At 41.2% G+C, this 21,106-nt stretch overlaps 1 protein-coding gene across 3 annotated transcripts in view; it reads right to left on the bottom strand.

Annotated features, from left to right (window-relative positions):
• Positions 1 to 1,404: 1,404 nt before the first annotated feature.
• Positions 1,405 to 21,106, bottom strand: part of slc7a1a (solute carrier family 7 member 1a) — a 35,725-nt gene continuing 16,023 nt past the window's right edge. For 2 of the 3 annotated variants that reach the window (XM_084074756.1, XM_084074757.1), the window contains exons 6-13: positions 20,908 to 21,041; positions 14,531 to 14,753; positions 12,959 to 13,098; positions 9,976 to 10,078; positions 8,482 to 8,699; positions 8,059 to 8,210; positions 6,628 to 6,736; positions 1,405 to 6,216 (exon numbers count right to left, since the gene is read on the bottom strand). In XM_084074756.1, the coding sequence (XP_083930882.1) occupies positions 6,026 to 6,216; positions 6,628 to 6,736; positions 8,059 to 8,210; positions 8,482 to 8,699; positions 9,976 to 10,078; positions 12,959 to 13,098; positions 14,531 to 14,753; positions 20,908 to 21,041 (1,270 nt within the window). In that variant the 3' untranslated portion in view covers positions 1,405 to 6,025. Of the gene's footprint in view, positions 6,217 to 6,627; positions 6,737 to 8,058; positions 8,211 to 8,481; positions 8,700 to 9,975; positions 10,079 to 11,737; positions 11,875 to 12,958; positions 13,099 to 14,530; positions 14,754 to 20,907; positions 21,042 to 21,106 lie in introns of all 3 variants that reach the window. The other variant, XM_084074758.1, reaches the window with a different exon arrangement.

Raw genomic sequence — 21,106 nt, 5'->3', positions numbered from 1 at the left:
TTGTATACTTTGTCTATTAAAAAATAGCTCATAGTCTGTCCCTTCCTGCTGCTATAAGCTTGTATACAATCTGTTTTTAATCATTTTGACATAAATCTTCTCTTCTGGGGGTCCTTGGCAAAAAAAAACTTTTTCAGATGGGGGTCTGCGGTCAAATATATATCAATTTGGGGGTCCTCCTTACTTCGAAAAGTTTGAGAAGCACGTGGCCCACACACGTGACATTAATAATTGAGAATATAGTCCTACTGACCTACTTACAAAAATTGCGAAAAATATTACTCTGAAAATATGGTTATTATTACGGACGGTGTTGTATGTTGTTGAAGGCTCCACTTCCTTCCCTTCTAGCTGTAGCTTCTCTTTGCAGTCTGGGAAGGCTAGCTGGACTCTGCACTCACCTGATTGCTTGATGAGGTGCACCTGGCCAGGCGATAAAGCAGCAATTAAGCACCAGTGGTGTAAAATAAATAAGTACATTTACTCAAGTACTGTACTAAAGTACAATTTTGAGGTATTTTTACTTAACTGGAGTATTTCCAATTTTCAGTATTTTACTTCTACTCCACTACACTACATCTCAGAGGCAAATATTTAACTTTTTACTAGACCTAGCCTATAGATCTGCTATTTTTAGGATTTGTTTTATAATTTTATACATTTGAAAACTTGTGAAATAGGACCTTTTGCATAATGAGTACTTTTACTATTGGTACTTTAAGCACATTTTGATACCAATACTTTTGTACTATTACTCAAGTAAATTTTGAATTCCGGACATTTACTTTTACGTAAGAGTATTTCTATATTGCAGTATTGATACTTTTACTTAAGTAAACCACCACTGGAATCAACCACCCTATAGCCTTCTTCAAAAACAAAAATGAAATAAATAAATACAAATTAAAAACTAAAAACTATAGTAGGCTAATCTTGGAGGGGATTGCTTGTCTTGCTGCTTCTCAACCTGGGATTTTTATTTAGTGTTGTGTGTTTTGTTATCTTTATTTAGGTTATTTAGGCTATATGGTTTTATGTTAGATTAAATCACATGGCTGGGTATTCTTAAAGGTGTTAATCGCTTGGGGCCACTCAAGGATGGGTCGTAACCAACCATAGAGATAAAAGCGTAACATAGATACAGTAATAAGCTATGGGATACATTTTTTAGTTGACATACACTATATCCTTGAAAACACATGTTGTGGGTTAAAATATATAGAGTAAATGAGTCTGCCATAAGAAGTGGCAGTGTGCCATTAAAAAGGGAGTCAGAGATGTGCTGGTTTTCATGTTAGCCATCTTATCAGGGACTCATTTAGTCCTGGGACCCTGGTGGTAGCCAGGCCATTACATACTGTACCTGTCATTCTAGAACAATAAACTGAGTCTGGAATTTTGAAAAGCTAGCTTTATTTACAGCTGCAGATAAGAAAATGAGACCTCACATGAGAAAGAAACCCACATACAAGGCTCATGGCCACAACAACATTTAGGCAAAGATTTGCTGGTAATGAGCATGGGATACAATATGACATAGGCTGCCATAGGGCAGGCTAAAACCCAACACATTCTCACACATTCCTGGTTCAACAAGGTGCCTTTTAAAGATAATAAGTGTTTCTTAAATTACCTTCCTGTCATCCATGCACTGATTCATATCTCAGTAATCATGTAAATATGAATGTATAATAACTATATGAATGATATTAAGATCTTAGATGTTAATATCAATATCAAACGTTTAGATAAGATAGCCCTTCTATGATGATTCATCACTTGCATAAGCTACAGGTGTATCTAAAAACCTGATGATCAGTTTAACGTTAAAATGTTAAAAAAAAACGCAAGACCAGTTGTGATTGTGATCAATTGTGATTTAACTGCTGTAATACTTAAAGGACCTGAATCTCTCTTGACCTGCTAGTAAAGGACCAAATAGAAAAAAACTAAATGTTTTGATATTCGCAGTATTCTAGCAGTAATGAGATGAGTTTAACATTGGTATTTAAAGTCAGTTTGAGCGGTTCAGCGCTCACCCATAGCAATGTCTGTTAACCACTTAAGCGCTCAAAAATAAAGTTCAAACATTTTTGAAAAAAAGAAGTATGGCAGATTCAAAGTTAATGTGTTATACATTTGACCTAACAGTAGCATAATTCTAACTGAGCAGTGTAGTTGTAAAACATGTAGTTCTATTAAACATAGCACCTGTTCCTACAATGTAATATATAATACCACTGGTTTTATAGACGGTTTCAGGCTGTAAACAATAAAACTGCTGTCCTGAAAGTTTCAATCTTTGTGAACTTCCTGTTTGTAACAGAAAACAACACATAAAGAGGACCATCTGTTAGTAGCTATAGCCTGCAAAAATATCTATACGATTTGTTTTTAATTTCATTATTATTAGCGTTTTAAACATTTTAGAGGTTGTAAACAATTGACAGGATGTTGACATGGATTTTTTCATACAACTCAGCAACAACAGAATGGTGAAACTGTCTATAGCTCATTGCCCGATTCATACTTTGTCGCAGGACGGCGTCGCAAGCCGTAAATGGCAGACCTACAAGCTCACATGTCACAGATGCGCCGTTGTGCGCAATGCACCATTGTGCAACAAAGCATAAATTAGGCTGTGATTCTCCCAAAATCCATGTTAAAATATTCACTGACATGCTTTGGATGTGGTATGTTTGCTGTATGGTTCACGTCATGATGAACATAGCTGATTCAAACTGAATTAACTCTGTTATTTTCGAAGTATACATTACATTAGATTTAACTGCGTCTAATTGTAGACTAAGCAAGGCATTCAACTGGTATACGTTTCATAGGGCACATTGCCAAAAGCAGTGCATTTAGCTTACCCTGAGAATACAAGGTTTTAGCATTTTAGCACTCATCACATACAGCAGGTACAGCATAAGCAACATAAACAGTTCCAGGACTTTCTTTTAGTAAACTGTAACATTCTGTAGGTCAAATGCATTTTTGGCCTGCACCAACAGCCCACAGACATACTGTATGACCTACTGTAAATACGTAAAATATTCATAACGCACAAGCTTTTTTTCTTCCCAATTTACAAATAATTTACGGCAAAGAAATATAAACAATATCTTATGTACAGAAAAATTATTATGTATACTGCTCATTATACACAGCTACTTTTTTTCAAAGTATGGCCAAACCATGGCAAATGTATTCATGGGTACTTGAATAAATTCTCGAACACAGTTCAAAAGAAATCTAAAATCCTTGGTTTAGGTTATTTCGCTTTCACTTTAGTAGGGAAATTACCTGAGGAAATTGGAATAAGTCTTCTAAGAACTTAAGTCTAAAAACGTTTAAACTTTTGCACATTTATATCACAATGGTTTAAGCTAATCAGATTTTTATATTTTGCAATATAAACATTAAATTAAATATACAATTGTGTGTTGTCAGTATAGCACAAGACCAATGAACCATATTGTGTTTGAAAATCTAATTCATACTTAATCACCAAAAAATGATGATGATGATGTCTGGCAAGCAACAAGGTATGTCTAAGTATGAATTAGGCCTTAGCAGGCTTGTATTCAATTATACTAAAAGTGTTTCTGATTCAGAACATGACAAGAAACAAAACTAAAGTTGAGCGTGTTTTAGTTTGCTGGTGTTCTAATGTAGAGGAGTCCATAGAAAACAAGCGACACAACTGTCACAATTAAAAAGCTAAAAACAAAACAAAACAAAATATTCATATTCTGAAAACATGAACCATTACCCGGACCGAAAATAATATTCATTCAAAGAAAAACTAATTTAAAAAAGTCTAAGAAAAAAATAATCCTAATTTATTATCTCTTGAAGTAACATTCTATAGAGAAACAGCAGTGAGAAGAAGCTATAGATGCATTAAGACACAGCAGCCAGCACTGTGACAATTAATTGACCATCCTTACAAGTACTACACTGGCATTAATGGCCATTCATCAACTGTCAATACTATATCCACCCGCCCGGTGTTGTCTAACATGAATAAAGATCCCCAATCCACATAATACTGTTTATCTATAAAACACCCCACTCTGAAATATGGTGTTTAATTTCATCATCATCATCTGTTTATATTATAATATTTCATTATGTGCCAATGCCAATATTCCCGTAGATCAGTGTTGCTCAACTGATGCGGCAGGAATCAAGAGTGGGTGTTGGGGACACGAGGAGGAAAAGAATATATATATATATATATATATATATATATATATATATATATACACTGCATATATTGTGACGGCCGAGAAGTGCAGCGGCCCATGTCGAGATCGAACCTCCGACCCACGGTTCACTAGTCCGGCCAACAACCCCCTGCGCCAAATAAGCTAGCTCACTCAGTGGAGGAAGTTATGGCGAGATATGGGGATGCTACAATCACCCCACGACTCGAATCCAAGCACGCCCTCGCGATTCACTCCACTCACTCTTGAGTTCCCTCAAGCGAGCAACGTGCCACTTCTGACACCAGTGTGATGGCCGAGAAGTGCAGCGCCCCAAGTCGGGATCAAACCTACGGTCCACGGCTCACTAGTCCGGCCAACAACCCCCTGCGCCAAGAAAGCTAGCTCACTCAGTGGAGGAAGTTATGGCGAGATATGGGGACGCTACACTATATATATATAGTTTATTTAGATAAAGTAAAGTATAGACTGGAAGCTGAGGCGAAAGACGGGGATGACAAGCAACAAAGATCTCTAGCTGGAATTGAACCAGGGACATTGCAATTGTGATAAACTGATCAAAAAGCAAATGTAGTGATCTGACCCGATCCCATGTAGGTTTGAGACCTTATTGTTTAACTCTGAACCTACAGTATTTTATACCATGTACGACAGAAGATGAGGAATTCTCCACATTAGGAAGATTCCAAGGGCCCTGGGCTGAGAGAGGCCTCTCAAAGATGCCATGGTTTGTAGAGTTGATTGTTTAAGATACATCTGTGATCCAGATTCACATCTTGTCATGGGTCCCAGAAGATGCTCGTCTGTATTTCTGCCACACTCATGTTCTGGATTCAAACTCCTGCCTTTGACTGACACTTGCCAATGCATACAAGAGCATGCCAACACAGCCACACATTTCTCCCACTCTACATTCTATTCAGATTTGCAATGGCCTGGGGCTCTAGATCTTATTGCTTTTACACCAGACAGATGAAGAACTCTGTGAGCTTGCTGCCATCTTGTGGTGACAAAAGGGTAGTGATTATTACATCATAGGCAGAAAGTGTTGCAGTATATTGCACAAGCTAACATTTGTCAGTGAGGACTATTGGTGCAGCATTTCAGGCTCGGTTACATAACTGTTCATAAGGCTTCATACACTCTGCATAAAAAGCTTAGGTTGTAGCCCTTGTGCCAGCCAGTATTGACTGGATTACAAGATTTTCTGAATTACGCATTCTGTTCAGAATTATGCCTACTGGAAATCAGACAGTACAGGGGGGGAAATATATATATATCTTACCATTATTTGTTTGCACTTAGTGAGCCCTTGAATAAACTGTACATTGACCAGGCAAAAGCAGTCCTCGCAATCATGCCCACTCTCCAAAATGAAAGTCAAGGCCCAAAAGAAAGGGCTGCCTTGCACTTCATACGGTATCTCTAATGTAGAGCTCCACCCCACTCGGTAAAGCCGAGTGGAGTGTGCGAGGCTAAGCAAATACTGGAAGACACCAATTTCACAACTCAAATATCATTGTGTGGGTATTAACTTCACCGTCAGATTCTGCTGTGCTCTACCCAGAATTCGAGGGGAAAAAATATACAGTCCAAGTTTGTGAATTTCAGTTCACTTAACTTCTTCTCCAGTACCTTCTCAGAGACCCCCCCAATAAAGGAGGCTTCTTCGTAAGGAGGTTGTGGTCCTGTTCAAAATGGTTTCATACTGACAGACAGGTGGCGTAGAGGTGTCAGGAAAGGGTTAAGTAGACGGCGTGCGGTAGAAGCGTGCAGACGGTCTCCTAAAAACCTCAGTCGTCCTCTAACCTCGCCTCCACACCATTGTGGAGGAAGGCCTCCTTCTCTGGCGATGCGGCCTCTCCATTGTGGCTGTGGGAGGGCTTGAAACCGTTCATCTCTGTGTCCATCTCTGGAGAGGAGCGGCGGGCCAAAGCTGCCTCGGCACTATGGTGAATGCCATAGCCAAAGTAGATCACGAAACCTGAAAAAACACAAGTGAGAACGGCATAAAATACTCTCAGTGGCTTTGAACATCTTCCAAAAGAATAATAAAAAACATAAGACATTAAGTAAGATTTACAGAAACATGCAATTATTAATTACAATGAATAATGTATAGTGACAAACAATGATCAAAGAGGGGGCAAACCTATAACTTAATATCCCAAACAAAACAAATGCATTTATAAACAATTACATCTCTTCAACTTAAAACTAACTGAACATTTTGAGCATTGAACTGACAGTTTTGTTGGTCAGGACAGGAATTTCATCTTTAACATTTTCTAAGAGTGTAAAGACAGTAGAACCACATGGCTTGAGCCTTGAGGAGCATTCACCGCCATTCACAGAACAGAGATGACACATAAAAAAGCTCCAGTCGCCGTCCTACCAATGGCCATCCAGATAGCGAATCGTATCCAGGTGCCCCGGTCCAGCTGCATCATGAGGTAGACGTTGACAAACATACTGACCACCGGAAGGAAGGGCAGCAGGGGAACCTGAAGGGTCAAAGGTCATAGAAACAGAAACACATAAGGATTAGCACCCTTTCCACTGGCGGACCTACACCACCCTTTATGACCTAAGGACACCAGTGACAGGGTGAGCGGTTTCAAGTAACTCACTGTGGAACATACAGACAGACACTATGGCGAGGAAGGCTAGGCACTAGGCAGTACCACCTCAGAAAACAGAGGAAATTGTAAGGACTAATTCACAATGTCCTCCCTAAAGCCTTAAGCCCTGAACTGTCACAGACTTGATTGACGACACCTGGTAAGTGTTTGAGTGTAAGAGGCTCAAAATGGTAAGTAGGAATGCGACAGCTCATTGAAGGCGAGTCCTCATTCATGACACTTTCCATAACGTTAAAAACTGTTTATTATTATTATATTTAGGTTAATTTTCATTTGTGTTTAGTTTAGGGTTTGTATATTCATTTTAAATTGTATTATTTCCTTATTCTGTATATATATTTGTACTTTTACTAAACTACTCCTTTCTTACCTCTTGTCCCTATTTTTTACGATATCTTCTCTATTCCATCTCTCTTTGAGAATGGTGAGAAATCACTGCTGTTTGTTGACATTCTAACCGGGCTGCATTACTAATCCGCAATCTGCGTGCTTAATGAATGACATTTGGACGATACGCTGTTAACCCAGTAGTTAACATCAGTAGTTTAAACTGTGGGTAATTCCCTCAGGTAAGTCTGCAGAATGTCAGACTGCAGCCAAGAATGCAAAGTGGGACAATGGGACAGCCCTAAGCCCTCACAGACTTAACGTGAATTCATGTTTAAGTCACTGAGTCTGATTGGAGTTGGGGCTTTGTCTCACAGGGGATCCGTTCTACTCGGCTAGCACTCATAGCATTCTGACATGGGCTATCAACTTTTGGTACAGGAATAGCTCCTCTGCAGAGGGCGGTGTGCTTGGCAGAGTGCACCATGGGAACACTTCCCTCCCTGCAGGACTCATATTCCAGAAGGTGTCTGAGCAGAGCTAAAGGACCCATATCACCCCAGCAATGGACTGTTTGTGCCGCTGCAGTCAAATTCCTGTGCTGTGATAACGCCACTACAGAGAGACACAGAAAGAGCTTTTTCCCCCTCAGGCTATCAGAGCCCTCACCAACAGAGCACACACACAGTATTTAGTTTATTTGTGGACAATGAAGTCAAGAATAATATAGAAAATAAATAGTTATTAGAGATAGTTAATTCTATATTCTGTGCTTTGGCGTTAATTCTTTAAAATAAACATATTATTCCACATGATAATGTATTTGAATACAGTATTATGTTCAAGAGAAAACAAACCTTGAAGGACAGCTTGGTCTTGCTCTCAGGCTGTCTCCAGATGAGGAAGGTGATGAACAGACACACCATGAAGATGATGCTGAGACATGCCATGTTCCATGGGGCAAAGCCTCCCTGCACGGCCATGATACTGAATATCAGAATCAACAGTCCTGGACGGGACAATGGCCAGAGACAGCAGTTAATCAATCTCATACTTTCTTTCTTTAAACATTATTTTTAGTTGGCTTTATACAAGACATACTGTAATAGAGAGATGGGGAGCTACGAACAGAGAGGAGGGCATTGTTGTTGTGACTAGGGGGTGATGTATTATACAGCCAGCTACCAGTGTGACCCATGAACCTCATACTTTGCGATAAAGAGTTTCAGAGTTGTGGATATTAACTCAAGACTTAGTAGTGTGAGCCAATGGCCACCTACCCATGAGACTGGCACAGATGTTGACGGTGAATCCTGACCGAGTGGATGGCTCTGTGTTGTCTGGGAACAGCAGGGTCTTGAAACTGAAGCGCTCCTCCACGCCAGGCAGGATGCCCATACTGGGAACACTGATGCCATCACCGATGCCATCGCTGAGCTCCACCTCCTCCTGGGTGCAGGCCATCTGGTAGTCCATACTGGGCTGCTCCGGCTGGTACCTGAGGAAGGGAAGAAGGAAGGAAGGAAGGAAGGAAGGAAGGAAGGAAGGAAGGAAGGAAGGAAGGAAGGAGGCAGGAAGGCATGTAGGAAGGCATGTAGGAAGGCATGTAGGAAGGCATGTAGGAAGGCATGTAGGAAGGAAGGAAGGAAGGAAGGAAGGAAGGAAGGAAGGAAGGAAGGAAGGAGGCAGGAAGGCATGTAGGAAGGAAGGAAGGAAGGAAGGAAGGAAGGAAGGAAGGAAGGAAGGAAGGAAGGAAGGAAGGAAGGAACGAACAATTGGAGATATACTTTTTGTATTACAGGGATCTGTGAAAGTCGTCAACAACATGACTGGCTGTTGATGGACAATGTCAGCCAAAATGTTCATGCCATGTGATGAGTGTCACATAGTGCATAGTGTCAGCTAATCTCTCTCTTATAGGAAATTACTGTTTTTGAGTTGCTTGCTCTAAGACACTAGCCCTGGTTCAATAATTAGTGATAAGGTTAAGCTTTACACAATTAGCACTCTTACTAGCAGTTACTCCCAAGCGGTGTTGGGTATAACGGCATTACAAGTAGCGCGTTAGTTTTGCAATTAGAGTACTCGGTTACTTAGTTACCTTGCTCGTCTCTGTCAACGGAGACTTGCACGGATGTTACACGTAAATCGGTGACCGGGGCCAGCAGTCTGTGGTGATTGCACAATCATTCTATTTAATGGGTCACCACTTTTGGTGTGACGTGGCTGACGGTATTACTGGTCTTGTTTACATTCATTTGTCGCATGTGTGCACTTGGCAAAGATTGAGAGAAGACAGAGAGGTTGACCTTTAGTGCGGTCGTGGAATATTCACACTATTTTTGGATTTATTGGTGAAAGGAGGAGAACGTTGGTGCCTTGGAAGCCTTGGTGAAGCCCAGCACACGACACTGGTGGTCACTCCGCTAGGAAGGACTCTTGATTCTATATTTACAAAACTTCATCGCAGAGGGGTTTTAATCGTCAGTAACGCAAAAATAATCTAACAAGTTACTTTTCCCAGAAGGTAATCCTGTAACGTAACAAAATACTTTTTAATGGCGGTAATCCTGTAACGCAACGAGTTACTTTTAAAAGTAACGTTACCCAACACTGCTCCCAAGTACTGTATGTATGTGTCTGTATGTGTGTGTATGCATGTGTGATGAGATGTGATGAGACGGAACTAATGTAAAGAATTTCACACACACGTCAAACGGTTTGAATACTTCAGTTTCCATTTGTGGCCTATTATGTGTTTGGCCTCCACTGACCTGAGCACGAGGACGCAGGCAGCCACCAGCGTGTAAGCGAGCAGAGTGCCAATAGACATCAGATCCACAAGGTCCTTCAGGTCAAACAGAAAGGCCATGATAGCTTTGGAGGGGGGTGGAAATGGAGAGACAGACAGAAAGAGAGACAGAACAAGGGATAAGAGAGGCTTATCACTACCGTACAAACAAGGTGTTTATTTGAAGTGCTGTACTTCTAAGTTGTATTCTGTCACATGGTAAAAATGTTTTAAATAGAAGTGGAATGTAATGTGGGTCATTAATATGTTTTTAAACCCACCTGTTGAGGATATGATCATGATAAGACATTATCTTAGCTTACACCTGTGGACAGTTGTAGCTTCAATTATTAGTAGCTTCCAATTGGTTTTAGAGCAGCTTCAATGTATATATTTATTTATTTTTGAAGATTTTCTTCTTTTCTTTTTTGCCTTTATTAACAGTGACAGTGGAAAGAGACAGGAAGTGCTGAGAGAGCAGGGGGATGACATTCAGCAAAGTCTGCTGGCCATTTAATGGCCGGCCAGCTGAGAATAAAACTTTCTTGGACCCGCTGATCAGAGCACTGTGCCCATGTGGCATGCACCCTGACCATTCGGCTATCGGTTTCCCCATCAATAGTTTCTAACCACCATTTGTTATTATCTGTCTTATCTTCATATCTTTTTCTAAAACAAACAAAAAACCTATGTATGAAAGATGCTATACAAACTATTTACTATTATCAAATCAAGCTGTGCAATAACAATAAATATAACAGTGGTACACAAAGCCTTCCCAATGAGCACAACGTTTGTGGTTCTTGAAGTTATCAAGTTAGTATCTCTGCTTTATTTGTTGTTGCTTTGTTGTGACTCAAATTCAATTACTAGCCACAAAAGTGAGAGTGAGCTGAGAGTGAAAACTCAACCCTTACTACAAGCCGCTACTCTCAGTGGCCGTGACACTGTCCTTGTTGACTGTTTATGGAAAAACAGCGATGCACACATATGAATAAGATTGATGTAATGCTTGCCATAGACCATACAGAAGTGCCAGGCCAGTGCTTGCCCACGGAATGCATCATGGGAATGTAGGAACACAGAGAAAGGCCAAAGTAGACAGAACATGGAATTTTCAATAAGGATAATTGGATTGCGTAAATATTGAACTGATATGTACGTCAACAGTAGAAACACTACAAGTTCATGACAGAGCTAGCCATTGTCCCAGATGTTTGCTTTTAGTTACCTCAACTCAATGACTTCCTATTTTATCTCATAGTCCCTCCAGAAGTGGGTCACAATTGACGTCAACAAGTTGGTTATTTCATGACTCAAAATAAAATATTTACCTGTCTAATCAATATACAGGCCTAAGGGCATGTTTTGAGTTTGAGCCTCCTGGCAAATACGGTCGAAAACACACATATGAAGGAAAACTTGTGCTTGTTCGCGTGCACGGAGTGCCAGACAGTGCATATTAATCAGACGCACGTCGTCATAGCATGCACATCTAACAGCAAGAGAGTTTAATTAAACTATGAAACAGTTTAATTAATTGCAACTTTCATTGTTAAATGAACACTCTGGGTGTTACTGTATTATTCTCCCTTCCTTTTTTATTATTCTCACTTTTCCTCTCTCTCTCTCTCTCTCTCTCTCTCTCTCCCATCTCCTACCTCCCTTCTCAGATTCACCCACTTTGCTCCCCCTTGCCCCTCCACCCCCCCACACACTTCTCTCTCTCTCTCTCCCCGTCTTACCAGACATGACGCCTGCAGCCATGGTGGAGGTTATGGGGGCCTTCCTCTCGCTGACACGGGACAGGAAGGAGAAGAGGAGGCCATCCCTCGCCATAGCAAAGATGATACGGGGCAGGGGGAACATGGAACCCAGCAGACTGAGGTTGGGAGGGTCACCGCGCGCGTGGGGGGGGGGGGAGGGGGGCGTTGTGGGTGACAGGCAGGCGTAAGGGAGGAAAAAGTCCAGGAAGGGTGAGGGGGGGGGGGGGGGGGAAATGGAAAGGGGTCAGCAGTGAGGAAAGAGGAGACAACGAGAGAAGGAGACGTAGTATAACGGAGATGGGGGTCGAGGGAGGGTTGGTGAAGTGTTAAACCCAGGTTAGGATCTGTGCTGTTGGCATGCATGTGCCCCACAGTGGAGAAGATCATGCTGCTGTTAGTCGCCACCATGCATACAGAATATCATCCAGAGTCCATAGCAGAAAATTGTAACTCAGAAGAACCGGGGGGGTTGGTTCCAGGAGCCTTAGCGGGGACCACAAACGGAGTGCAATGTTGACGGCACTCCAGAGCTAATATTATGCGGGCCATGCAGGAGTACAAATTTACCCGTAAAGGATTTTGCTGTGCAAATTCCTCTCTGAAATAATCTCTCCTGAGGTCCACGGAAATGTGAAAAATATTTTTTTACACACCCACTAAGAGTATAATCATTTTCATTCTACTGAGTGGGCTCTTCCAGGCAAGTGCTTTCAAGTGCTTTGTATCTAGAAAAGTGCTATATAAATTGCATGTATTATTATTATTAAACGTGGCTTAAATTAACTCAGTAACTTATTCAGTAACATGAAAAATAAATAAATAAAACAGAAAATAATAAAACTTCACCGTGATTATTAAAGCTGCAATCCATAAAATATATGTACTACCCGGGATTCGAACCTGGGTCTCCCGTTTAAGCGGCAACATTTCTACTGCTGAGCTCATTTTGGCCGGGGGGATATTACACTTTGAACTTCATGCAATACCTCTTGTCAACCAGTAGTGTACCTATGGCCGTCCACAGTATCTAATCCAAACTTTCTCAATACAAGAGCAGGGAAACCACCTCCAACCACCGCAGTTATATCATAATATTGTATTAACATACTCTACCATACAGATTGATTGATTAAAATAACGATTTATTCACTATAGAAAGTTATGGATTGCAGCTTTAAGACATGCGTGTTAGTGTCTCACCTGCCACTACACCAGAGGTGAGAGTTGCGGTTAGAGGGGTTTTGGTGCGCGGGCTGATCTCGGCCATGAACTTGAACAGCAGCCCGTCGTCGGCCATAGCCCAGATCACACGTGGCATTGGGAACATAGCACCCAGCAGGCTGCCACATGGGACATGGTGACCCATCAGCATGGACATAAACCACAGCACACACAAGACAGATGTCAACGGTTAGAAACCTCAGCATTCAATAAACTATTAAATATTATACCATGCGGGAACAGGTTCAACGGCTCAACACCCAACCTGTTAACGACCGTCCTAATCTCATGTAAGCCAGATATTACAGTGTTACTCCCAATGAAGTGGATTTACACATGCAGTGTCTGGGTAATTTAATGACACCAGCTAACATCAAATCAGAGGCTATCATTTAACATGGCTTAGAGATGGGGAGATGTACAGTAAGGGTTATGATGACAGGGTTAATATTATGCACAGGAGAACCATGCTACACTGTATATTCAACATACATCAATCAAGAATTAAACTTGAAACATTTGCATCAATTCATTCAATCACTTTCATGTGTGTGAAGATACAGCAAATCTCAGCTGGAGAGTTCTTTCGATTTTCTTTTTACCCTTTTCTGTATCTGTCCTGTGTTTCATAACTGCGATACTGCCATTATAACTGAATTTCCCCCATGGATTCAATAAAGGTCTGTCTGTCTGTCTATCTATCTATATCAGAGGAACAGTGTATTAAATCTAGCACAATCGTTGTAAATATCATGTCATATGATTAAGATTAAAAAAAAAGCTGTCAGCTGGTGGCGTGTGTGACTGTTACATAATAACGGCACACCGGGCACAGATATACAGTGTTATACATGCTGACGAGTGACTGCTGACTGCTCATATTTTTAGTCAAGAGGATCAAATGCCTTCCTGAGTTAAATATACTCATATACAGTCATGCAATTGCCTGCACACACACGGAGTGGCTGCCTGGGGATACAGGCAGCCCAGATGTGGTGTCATGACACCATGACACCACATGTATGCACATTTGCATGTGCATATACAGTGAGTAGTACATGTATGTGCATGCATGCCGATACTGGATGACATATACAGTATTCTTGTATACATGCATTTGTAACTTTGAGAGTACCAACTTTGAGTGTACACGAGTACCAAATCGTGTACACTTTCAGAGTTAAATTAACACTGAGGATTTTTACGCCGTGACTCGGCAGGAGTCTATCTAGCCACCTGCAAGCGAGTTGGTCTGTGTGTCTGTCTGTGTGCCCATAGCTAATCTCGGCAAGCGCTGGACAGCGCCACATTTCTTGTGCACACTGCCAGTAGGCGACAGATGTACTGAATCTCCACTTAGTCCACCTATGTTTATTCTTTACTTTTTAAGGTGAAATATTAAACTTACATTTTATAATGGAAGTCAACAGGGCTGAAACCTCGCCCAAATATGGAGTCATACGTCAAAGATATGTCATATACGACTGATGGCTAACCACATGAAGTCTGAGGTCCACAGTGTAGTGTACGCCAGTAGGCGCAAGTACTTACCTGGTAGACAGTGCGCAGAGTGAGCCTACAGCCACGGCGTATGTGGCCCCCTCCCAGCCTACATACTTGAAAGCTACAGGCAGAGGACTGTTGGGGTCCAGTAAGTAGTACGGCATCATGAGGGTCAGGGCGGCTGAGACACCGAAATAGGCCACGAAGCAGATGAGCAGAGACGACACTATGCCGATGGGGATGGCCCTCTGAGGGTTCTTTACTTCTTCACCTGGTGGGTGCGGGGTGGGGGGGGGTTTCGGGGGTGTAAAGGAGGACACAAAGATCAGTGCACTTTGCATAATGTCGAAAGTTGCAATTTTCAGGAAATGGGGAAAAAAATAACCTGTGTTCAGGGCCATTCACACTGAGCCCTATAACTATTAACGATAACTATAACGTTCACCATTATATTTGTTATAGTAGTGGTGTGCACTCTACCATCCACTTGACTTGGAACAATTTTTTAAACTATATTTTTGTAGATATAGTTATAATGCTCGGTGTGAATGGCCCTTTCCAATTGATCATATGTTATTCTTTAGTAAAAACTCTAATACTATGCATTGCTTCAATATTTATAAAACCCACAGACAGACTTAAATACTTTCACTTGATTCAACGACATAAAGATCAGTGCACGTGCATAAATTCATACACAGATGGATTCATGTTAGGGAAAAATGACATTGAAACGCTCATTATTGTCTTGTAGCAGGGCGGGAAATTGATACCATAGTGCACTTGGTGATACAAGCGCGAAATTTGGCACAGATGTCCTTCATATGACCCTAATTGATAATCAACCTCTGGCCACGCAAAAATCCTAAGATTTCAAGATGGCCACCACCAGTTTTCAAAATGGCTGCAACTGGGCCAACATTTTGGACTATATCACTTTGCTGGGGCTGTAAATCTTTGATTTAGGAGAATATGTTCTGATGGTATTTCTACCAAATAAGATAAAAAATATATATATTAGGTTCCAATATGGCGGCATATTTTCCAATATGGCTGCCGATACATTGCATAAATGTACATTCACATGAGCTTGTAGCACATGTATTTGTATTAATTACCATACATAGAATCAATTTATAGCACATTTTAAAGTGATTTGGTAGCTTTTTAATGACCTATGGCAACAGAATTTTCAATATGTTCACCAATAAATACAAAAACTTAGATATATATAGGGATATTTTCTCAAACAGGTGCTGACCTTTTTCTCTTTCCGTGGAAGGACAAAACTGTATGGCATCTGCTGAACGCATGAAAGAAGCAAAGACCTGATGACTTTGATCCAATAGCTGATGCATTTTCATGAAGAGGGATCCATCTGAGGTTCTTCAACAGCTTTTTCAAGCCAAGTCTTTGTGTCTGGGTAGCTCAGTCGGTAGAGCTTTCACCTTCGGATCACATGGTCATGGGTTCGATCAGGATCAATGTACGGTACGGTGAGTGTGGCGCTCCACCTCTGCCAGGGGGTCTATAAGACGTCAGTATCTGAGCTGCGAATCATGATGTGTCAGATGCTATCCTCTGAGCTCTGCCTCAGATACTGACATTGTTGACATAACAGTTTCACTTTTTCAAAGACTTGGCTTGAATTAGCTGTGGATTGCCTTTGGAAGGAGGGAAGGATCTCAGATGGATCCCTGTTCATGAAATTGCATCAGCTATTGAATCAAAGTCATCAGGTCTTTGCTTCTTTCATGCATTCAGGGGATGCCACAGTTTCGTCCTTCCATGGAAAGGGAAAAAGGTCAGCATGGCAGACAACTTCTCCAAATTAGGTTCAACACCTGTTGCAATAAATGATAAACATATGCAAGTCATTGAGGAGTTCATAGTACTCATGTACGATAGAACTTCATAGAAGTAGTTCCTACAAGGAAGTGAATGCAAGTGAAGTGCATTCCAAGTAGGACATATACAGGGCCAGTCACTATTGTGCAGTCCTGTTTGCCAAATTATGCCAGAAGCTGACACGATGTGGATGTAAAAAAGCATGTTCTGGACACTGCAAATGCTTTAAGTTTGGACTTATCTGCACACCCCTCTGTGGTTGCAGTTGCTAGTACACTGGCCTGTCACTTGCCCAGCCACCATTGTAAATGAGAATGTGTTTATAATGACTTGATGATGAAAACAAAAAGTAAGCGCTAAGCTTTACCAAGCTAATAAATCACTTTCAAATGTTCCATAAATGGATTCTATGTATGGTAATTAATACAAATACATGTACTGTACTACAAGCTCATGTGGATAAACCATAAGCAGATGCACATTTCTGCAATTTATCGGCAGCCATATTGGAAAACATGCCGCCATATTGGAACCTAATGTTATTTTTGATCGTACTGGGTAGAAATACCTCCAGAACATATTCTCATATATTAAAATAAGCCCCAGCAAAGTTATATAGTCCAAAACATTTGCCCAGTTGCAGCCATTTTGAAAACTGGTGGTGGCCATCTTGAAATCTTAGGATTTTTGCGTGGCCAGAGGTTGATTATCAATTAGGGTCATATGAAGGACATCTGTGCCAAATATCGCGCTTGTATCACCAAGTGCACTATCGTGTATTGAAAACGGCAATTTCCCGCCCTGCTATTGGGAGAGTTGGTTCAGGATGTGAGAATGTGCTCTGAAGCTGTGCAGAATTGTTGCTTTAACAAATCAAGTTGCAAGCTGGGATCCTCATATTTTTCCATTATAGTAATGTTGAGTAAACTCATGTTTTGCCATTTATATTGGAATTGTGATATTTGTCAGGAGCAGCAATATGTTTTCGTTTTTAATCCTCAAAATTGGGTATTGTTGTTGTGGGTGTTGGCAAAGGCCCACATGCACACGCACATGCATGCATGTACATGCACACACACATGCATGCATGTACACGCGTGCACGCACTCTCGCACACACACACACACACACACACACACACACACACACACACACACACACACACACACACACACACACACACACACACACACACACACACACACACACACACACACACACACACACACACACACACACACACACACACACACACACACACACACACACACACACTCTTCAGTGACCTTACTTGCCCCTGATTTGGATACTTGGAATAATGAACAGTCCATAACTGGAGGTTGACATTTCAAGCTGAGACCTGTTAGCTGTATGTTATTCATTTCAGAGAATGCCAACACGCAGCTTTCCTGGATTTCAGATCTGTTGTTACGACACTGTTTAGAAATTGGCTGAATTACAGGAATGCACGAACGCAGTAATATCTCAACAAGTAAACACTTTTATGACTGAGAGAACTGAAATAGTCTACTCAAGCAGAATATCATGGGTTCATATCATGAGCATCAATTGTTACGGCTGTCACCATCATAAAAGTTTACTCGATGATTAATTGTCTTTCAAATAATTACAATTAACTGTTAATTAATTGTGTTATTGACATTGAATATCGGAACATAAAAAATACATTTCTGTTTGCCATTAAGCTTTGTAAACAAAAATGTCACATAGCAGTTATAACAAATAACTTAAATATTCAAAGAAAGAAAAATAAGTGTATACTTTCAAAAAACTATTTAAATAGCTATTTATGGAAAATGTTTGAAAATGTAAGAACATTTTTAAACACGGAAACGATTACAACGATTATGCAAATTATCTGTGATATATTAATGTTATATAAAATCATTGCGATCAGGCGATTATGTAATAATTGTGACAGGCCTAATCTCAACAAGTAAACACTTGTGACTGAGAGAACTGAAATAGTCTACTCAAACAAAATATCATGGGTTCATATCATGAGCATCCATTATATGAGTTCATATCACAAGTATGTATCTAATATATCATGATTCCATATGGCCATCCATTAAATAAGAATATGAACCTCCATTCTAAGAGTTCATGTGTATCCAATATATCATGAGTTCATATCATGAGCATTCATTTCGTCATGAGTTCATAACATAAGCATCCATTTTATCCTATCAATTTGATCATGAATTCACACCACAAGTCTCCATTTCATCATGAGTTTGTGTCATTACAGTCTTTTTTTGATCATTTGTTAAATTTTTTATATATCAACAAATGGACATGAAAATTCTTATTGTTCGTTTTATAATTGACTAAGTCAATTGGTCTAATTAACCACTTAAGCCCACGCTGGGCAAGACCAAGCCAGTTTAGTGTCTAAACGGAAGTACTGGAATTTGGCGGAAGTACCGCCCAAGGAAATGACGTTGACGCTTTACAAATCTGATTACGTTCTCCTTGAAGGAAACGAGTGTTGTGATTGGTCGAAAGAGATTCCAGGGGAATTATGGACGACGGAAGTCCCGCCCCCTAAAGACACTCTCGGCATTAGATTGTGACCGGGCTTTTCTCTTGGCAGATGAGCAAAGGCTAGGACCGAGGCTAACTTAATTCAATACTTAAGTGGTATTGCACATAAATAATGAAAATACCAATCAAAAAGCCGATCAACTTGTGTGACGAGTGATCGGCTATTTATGCTATTTTAAAAGATTCTTCCATCCCAAAAAAAAAGGGAAATAACCACCCCCAAAAAATGAAAAAATCTATTATTTTGATACAAATGTATTATCGATATTTAGTTTTATAATCGATTAATTTGAGTAATGTTGCACTCCTACTCATATGCCTAATATCTCCCCTGGCCATGGGAAGATTTCCGCTTTGCTTAAGCGGTACATGTTTGGTTTCCCACGTGGGAGACCTGGGTTCGAGTCCTGTGGGTGTTATTGGTGCTGTGACCGGGATCAGGTTTCCCGGTGGGGGGAGGGTTCAAAAGAGGGATGAACCCAACGCAGTAGCCCTGCCCAAGATCAAAGGGAGCCGCTCATACGCTCTCCTGGCCAAGAGGGGATTCCCCCTTGGATGAGTGGTAGATGCTAGGTTTTGTTCACAATCCTGGGTGTTAGATTCCAGTATTCATTTTATCATTATGTTCATCATGACTATCCATTGTGATACGTAAAGAGTAGCTGTGTTAGACAGCAAATGACTTAAGGGTAAGCATGATCTAAAAAATAACAATACAGCAACAGTAATGTGTGTGTATGTTGTTACTAGCCACATCTGTTTGTACTAAAAAAAAACACAAGGCAAGGAGGAGATTCAAAGTCACACACATTGTTCCCATTTCATGGCAACACTGGCCGTATTTCAGCACCCACGCACAACTCTGAAAATAGATGCGCTGAGATAACATTTTGTGCAATATTTTACAACCGAATCAACAAGGAGCTTATTTTTTCCTGCTCTCCCAGTAGACTGAACCCAGCCATTAATTCAGCAGCAGGCGATTATGCAACAGCGCTCCTTATGAGAACACAGAGGGCTTGTTCAGCAGTGACAAATCACATCGCGATGACAGCGTATGTCTATCTGTAGTAGCCTGGACTCCATTATATGCCCCTATGCACGATGACTGACAGCTACTTATGGGTGACAGCTAGTGAACGGGGTTATTAAAAACTCATAAGTGGGAGCTGAGAGAGAGAGAGAGAGAGAGAGAGAGAGAGAGAGAGAGAGAGAGAGAGAGAGAGAGAGAGAGAGAGAGAGAGAGAGAGAGAGAGAGAGAAATAAAAACTGATAGGAAAAAGGGGAAGGAGAGTTGTTTTTATTGGAAGTGGTTCATGTTGACTGTGTTGTAAACATTCATGGTGTGTGTCAGGAGTATCCCCTACGATTGTAAACTGTACACACACACCAAGCCAGCAGGCACTCGCAAGCACACGCATAGTGATGTGCAATGTCTTGGGGTCCCTGAGTGTAAGCGAGACATGCCCACACAAGTCCCAGAAACTGCCCTGGGTTAGGATAATTTCAACCAATTGCGATGCAGGAAAAAGAGGGGTGGAAGGAAATGAGAGACTGGGGAGTGCGGTAAGGCGGGAGAAAGGTACACAAAGAATTATAAACTCTCGCTCTTTCCCAACTCAGAAGGCGTGCACAGCGAGTTCAGCACGGAAAAAACAGGGGAGCTGCTTACCTCTCGAGTACCCCCTACACATCATCATTTAGGCTACAGCTCGGATTTGCGTCACAGCCTGGCACTGTGCCAGGAGCAGATTTAGGCCAAACACATACACTAAACGGCACCTTTTTTTCTTTTTCTTCAGCCCTGCCCTACTTATGTAATAAGAGAATCCTAGAGGTTCAGACAAGCTTGAGGTAGAATCCCCCCCCCCACACAGCTCCAATTACAAGAGGAAGTAGAGGCAATCTTTTTCTTTCTAGCCCCTTTGTCGTACGATGGCGTCGCATGCTTAAAATAGCTCATCTATAAGTTCACAACGACGGAGCATAACTAAAATCGTCACACTGACCTGTGGTGGCAATGCAGTCGAATCCCACGAAGGCGTAGAAACAGGTGGCGGCGCCTGACAGGACACCGGTGAAGCCAAACGGCATGAACCCGCCCACTCCCAAACGCTCCGGGGATGGCAGGGGCTCTGTTGTACTGACACAACAGAGGAGGGGGTTGGACTTGGGACAATTAACAAATAAATAAAAGATAACATGCTG

The sequence above is a fragment of the Gymnoscopelus microlampas genome (assembly GCF_963454915.1).
Source record: "Gymnoscopelus microlampas genome assembly, chromosome: 12".
Lineage (NCBI taxonomy): Eukaryota > Metazoa > Chordata > Actinopteri > Myctophiformes > Myctophidae > Gymnoscopelus > Gymnoscopelus microlampas.
Note: the sequence above shows the minus strand (reverse complement) of the source record. Positions and strands in the feature narration are given on the sequence as shown.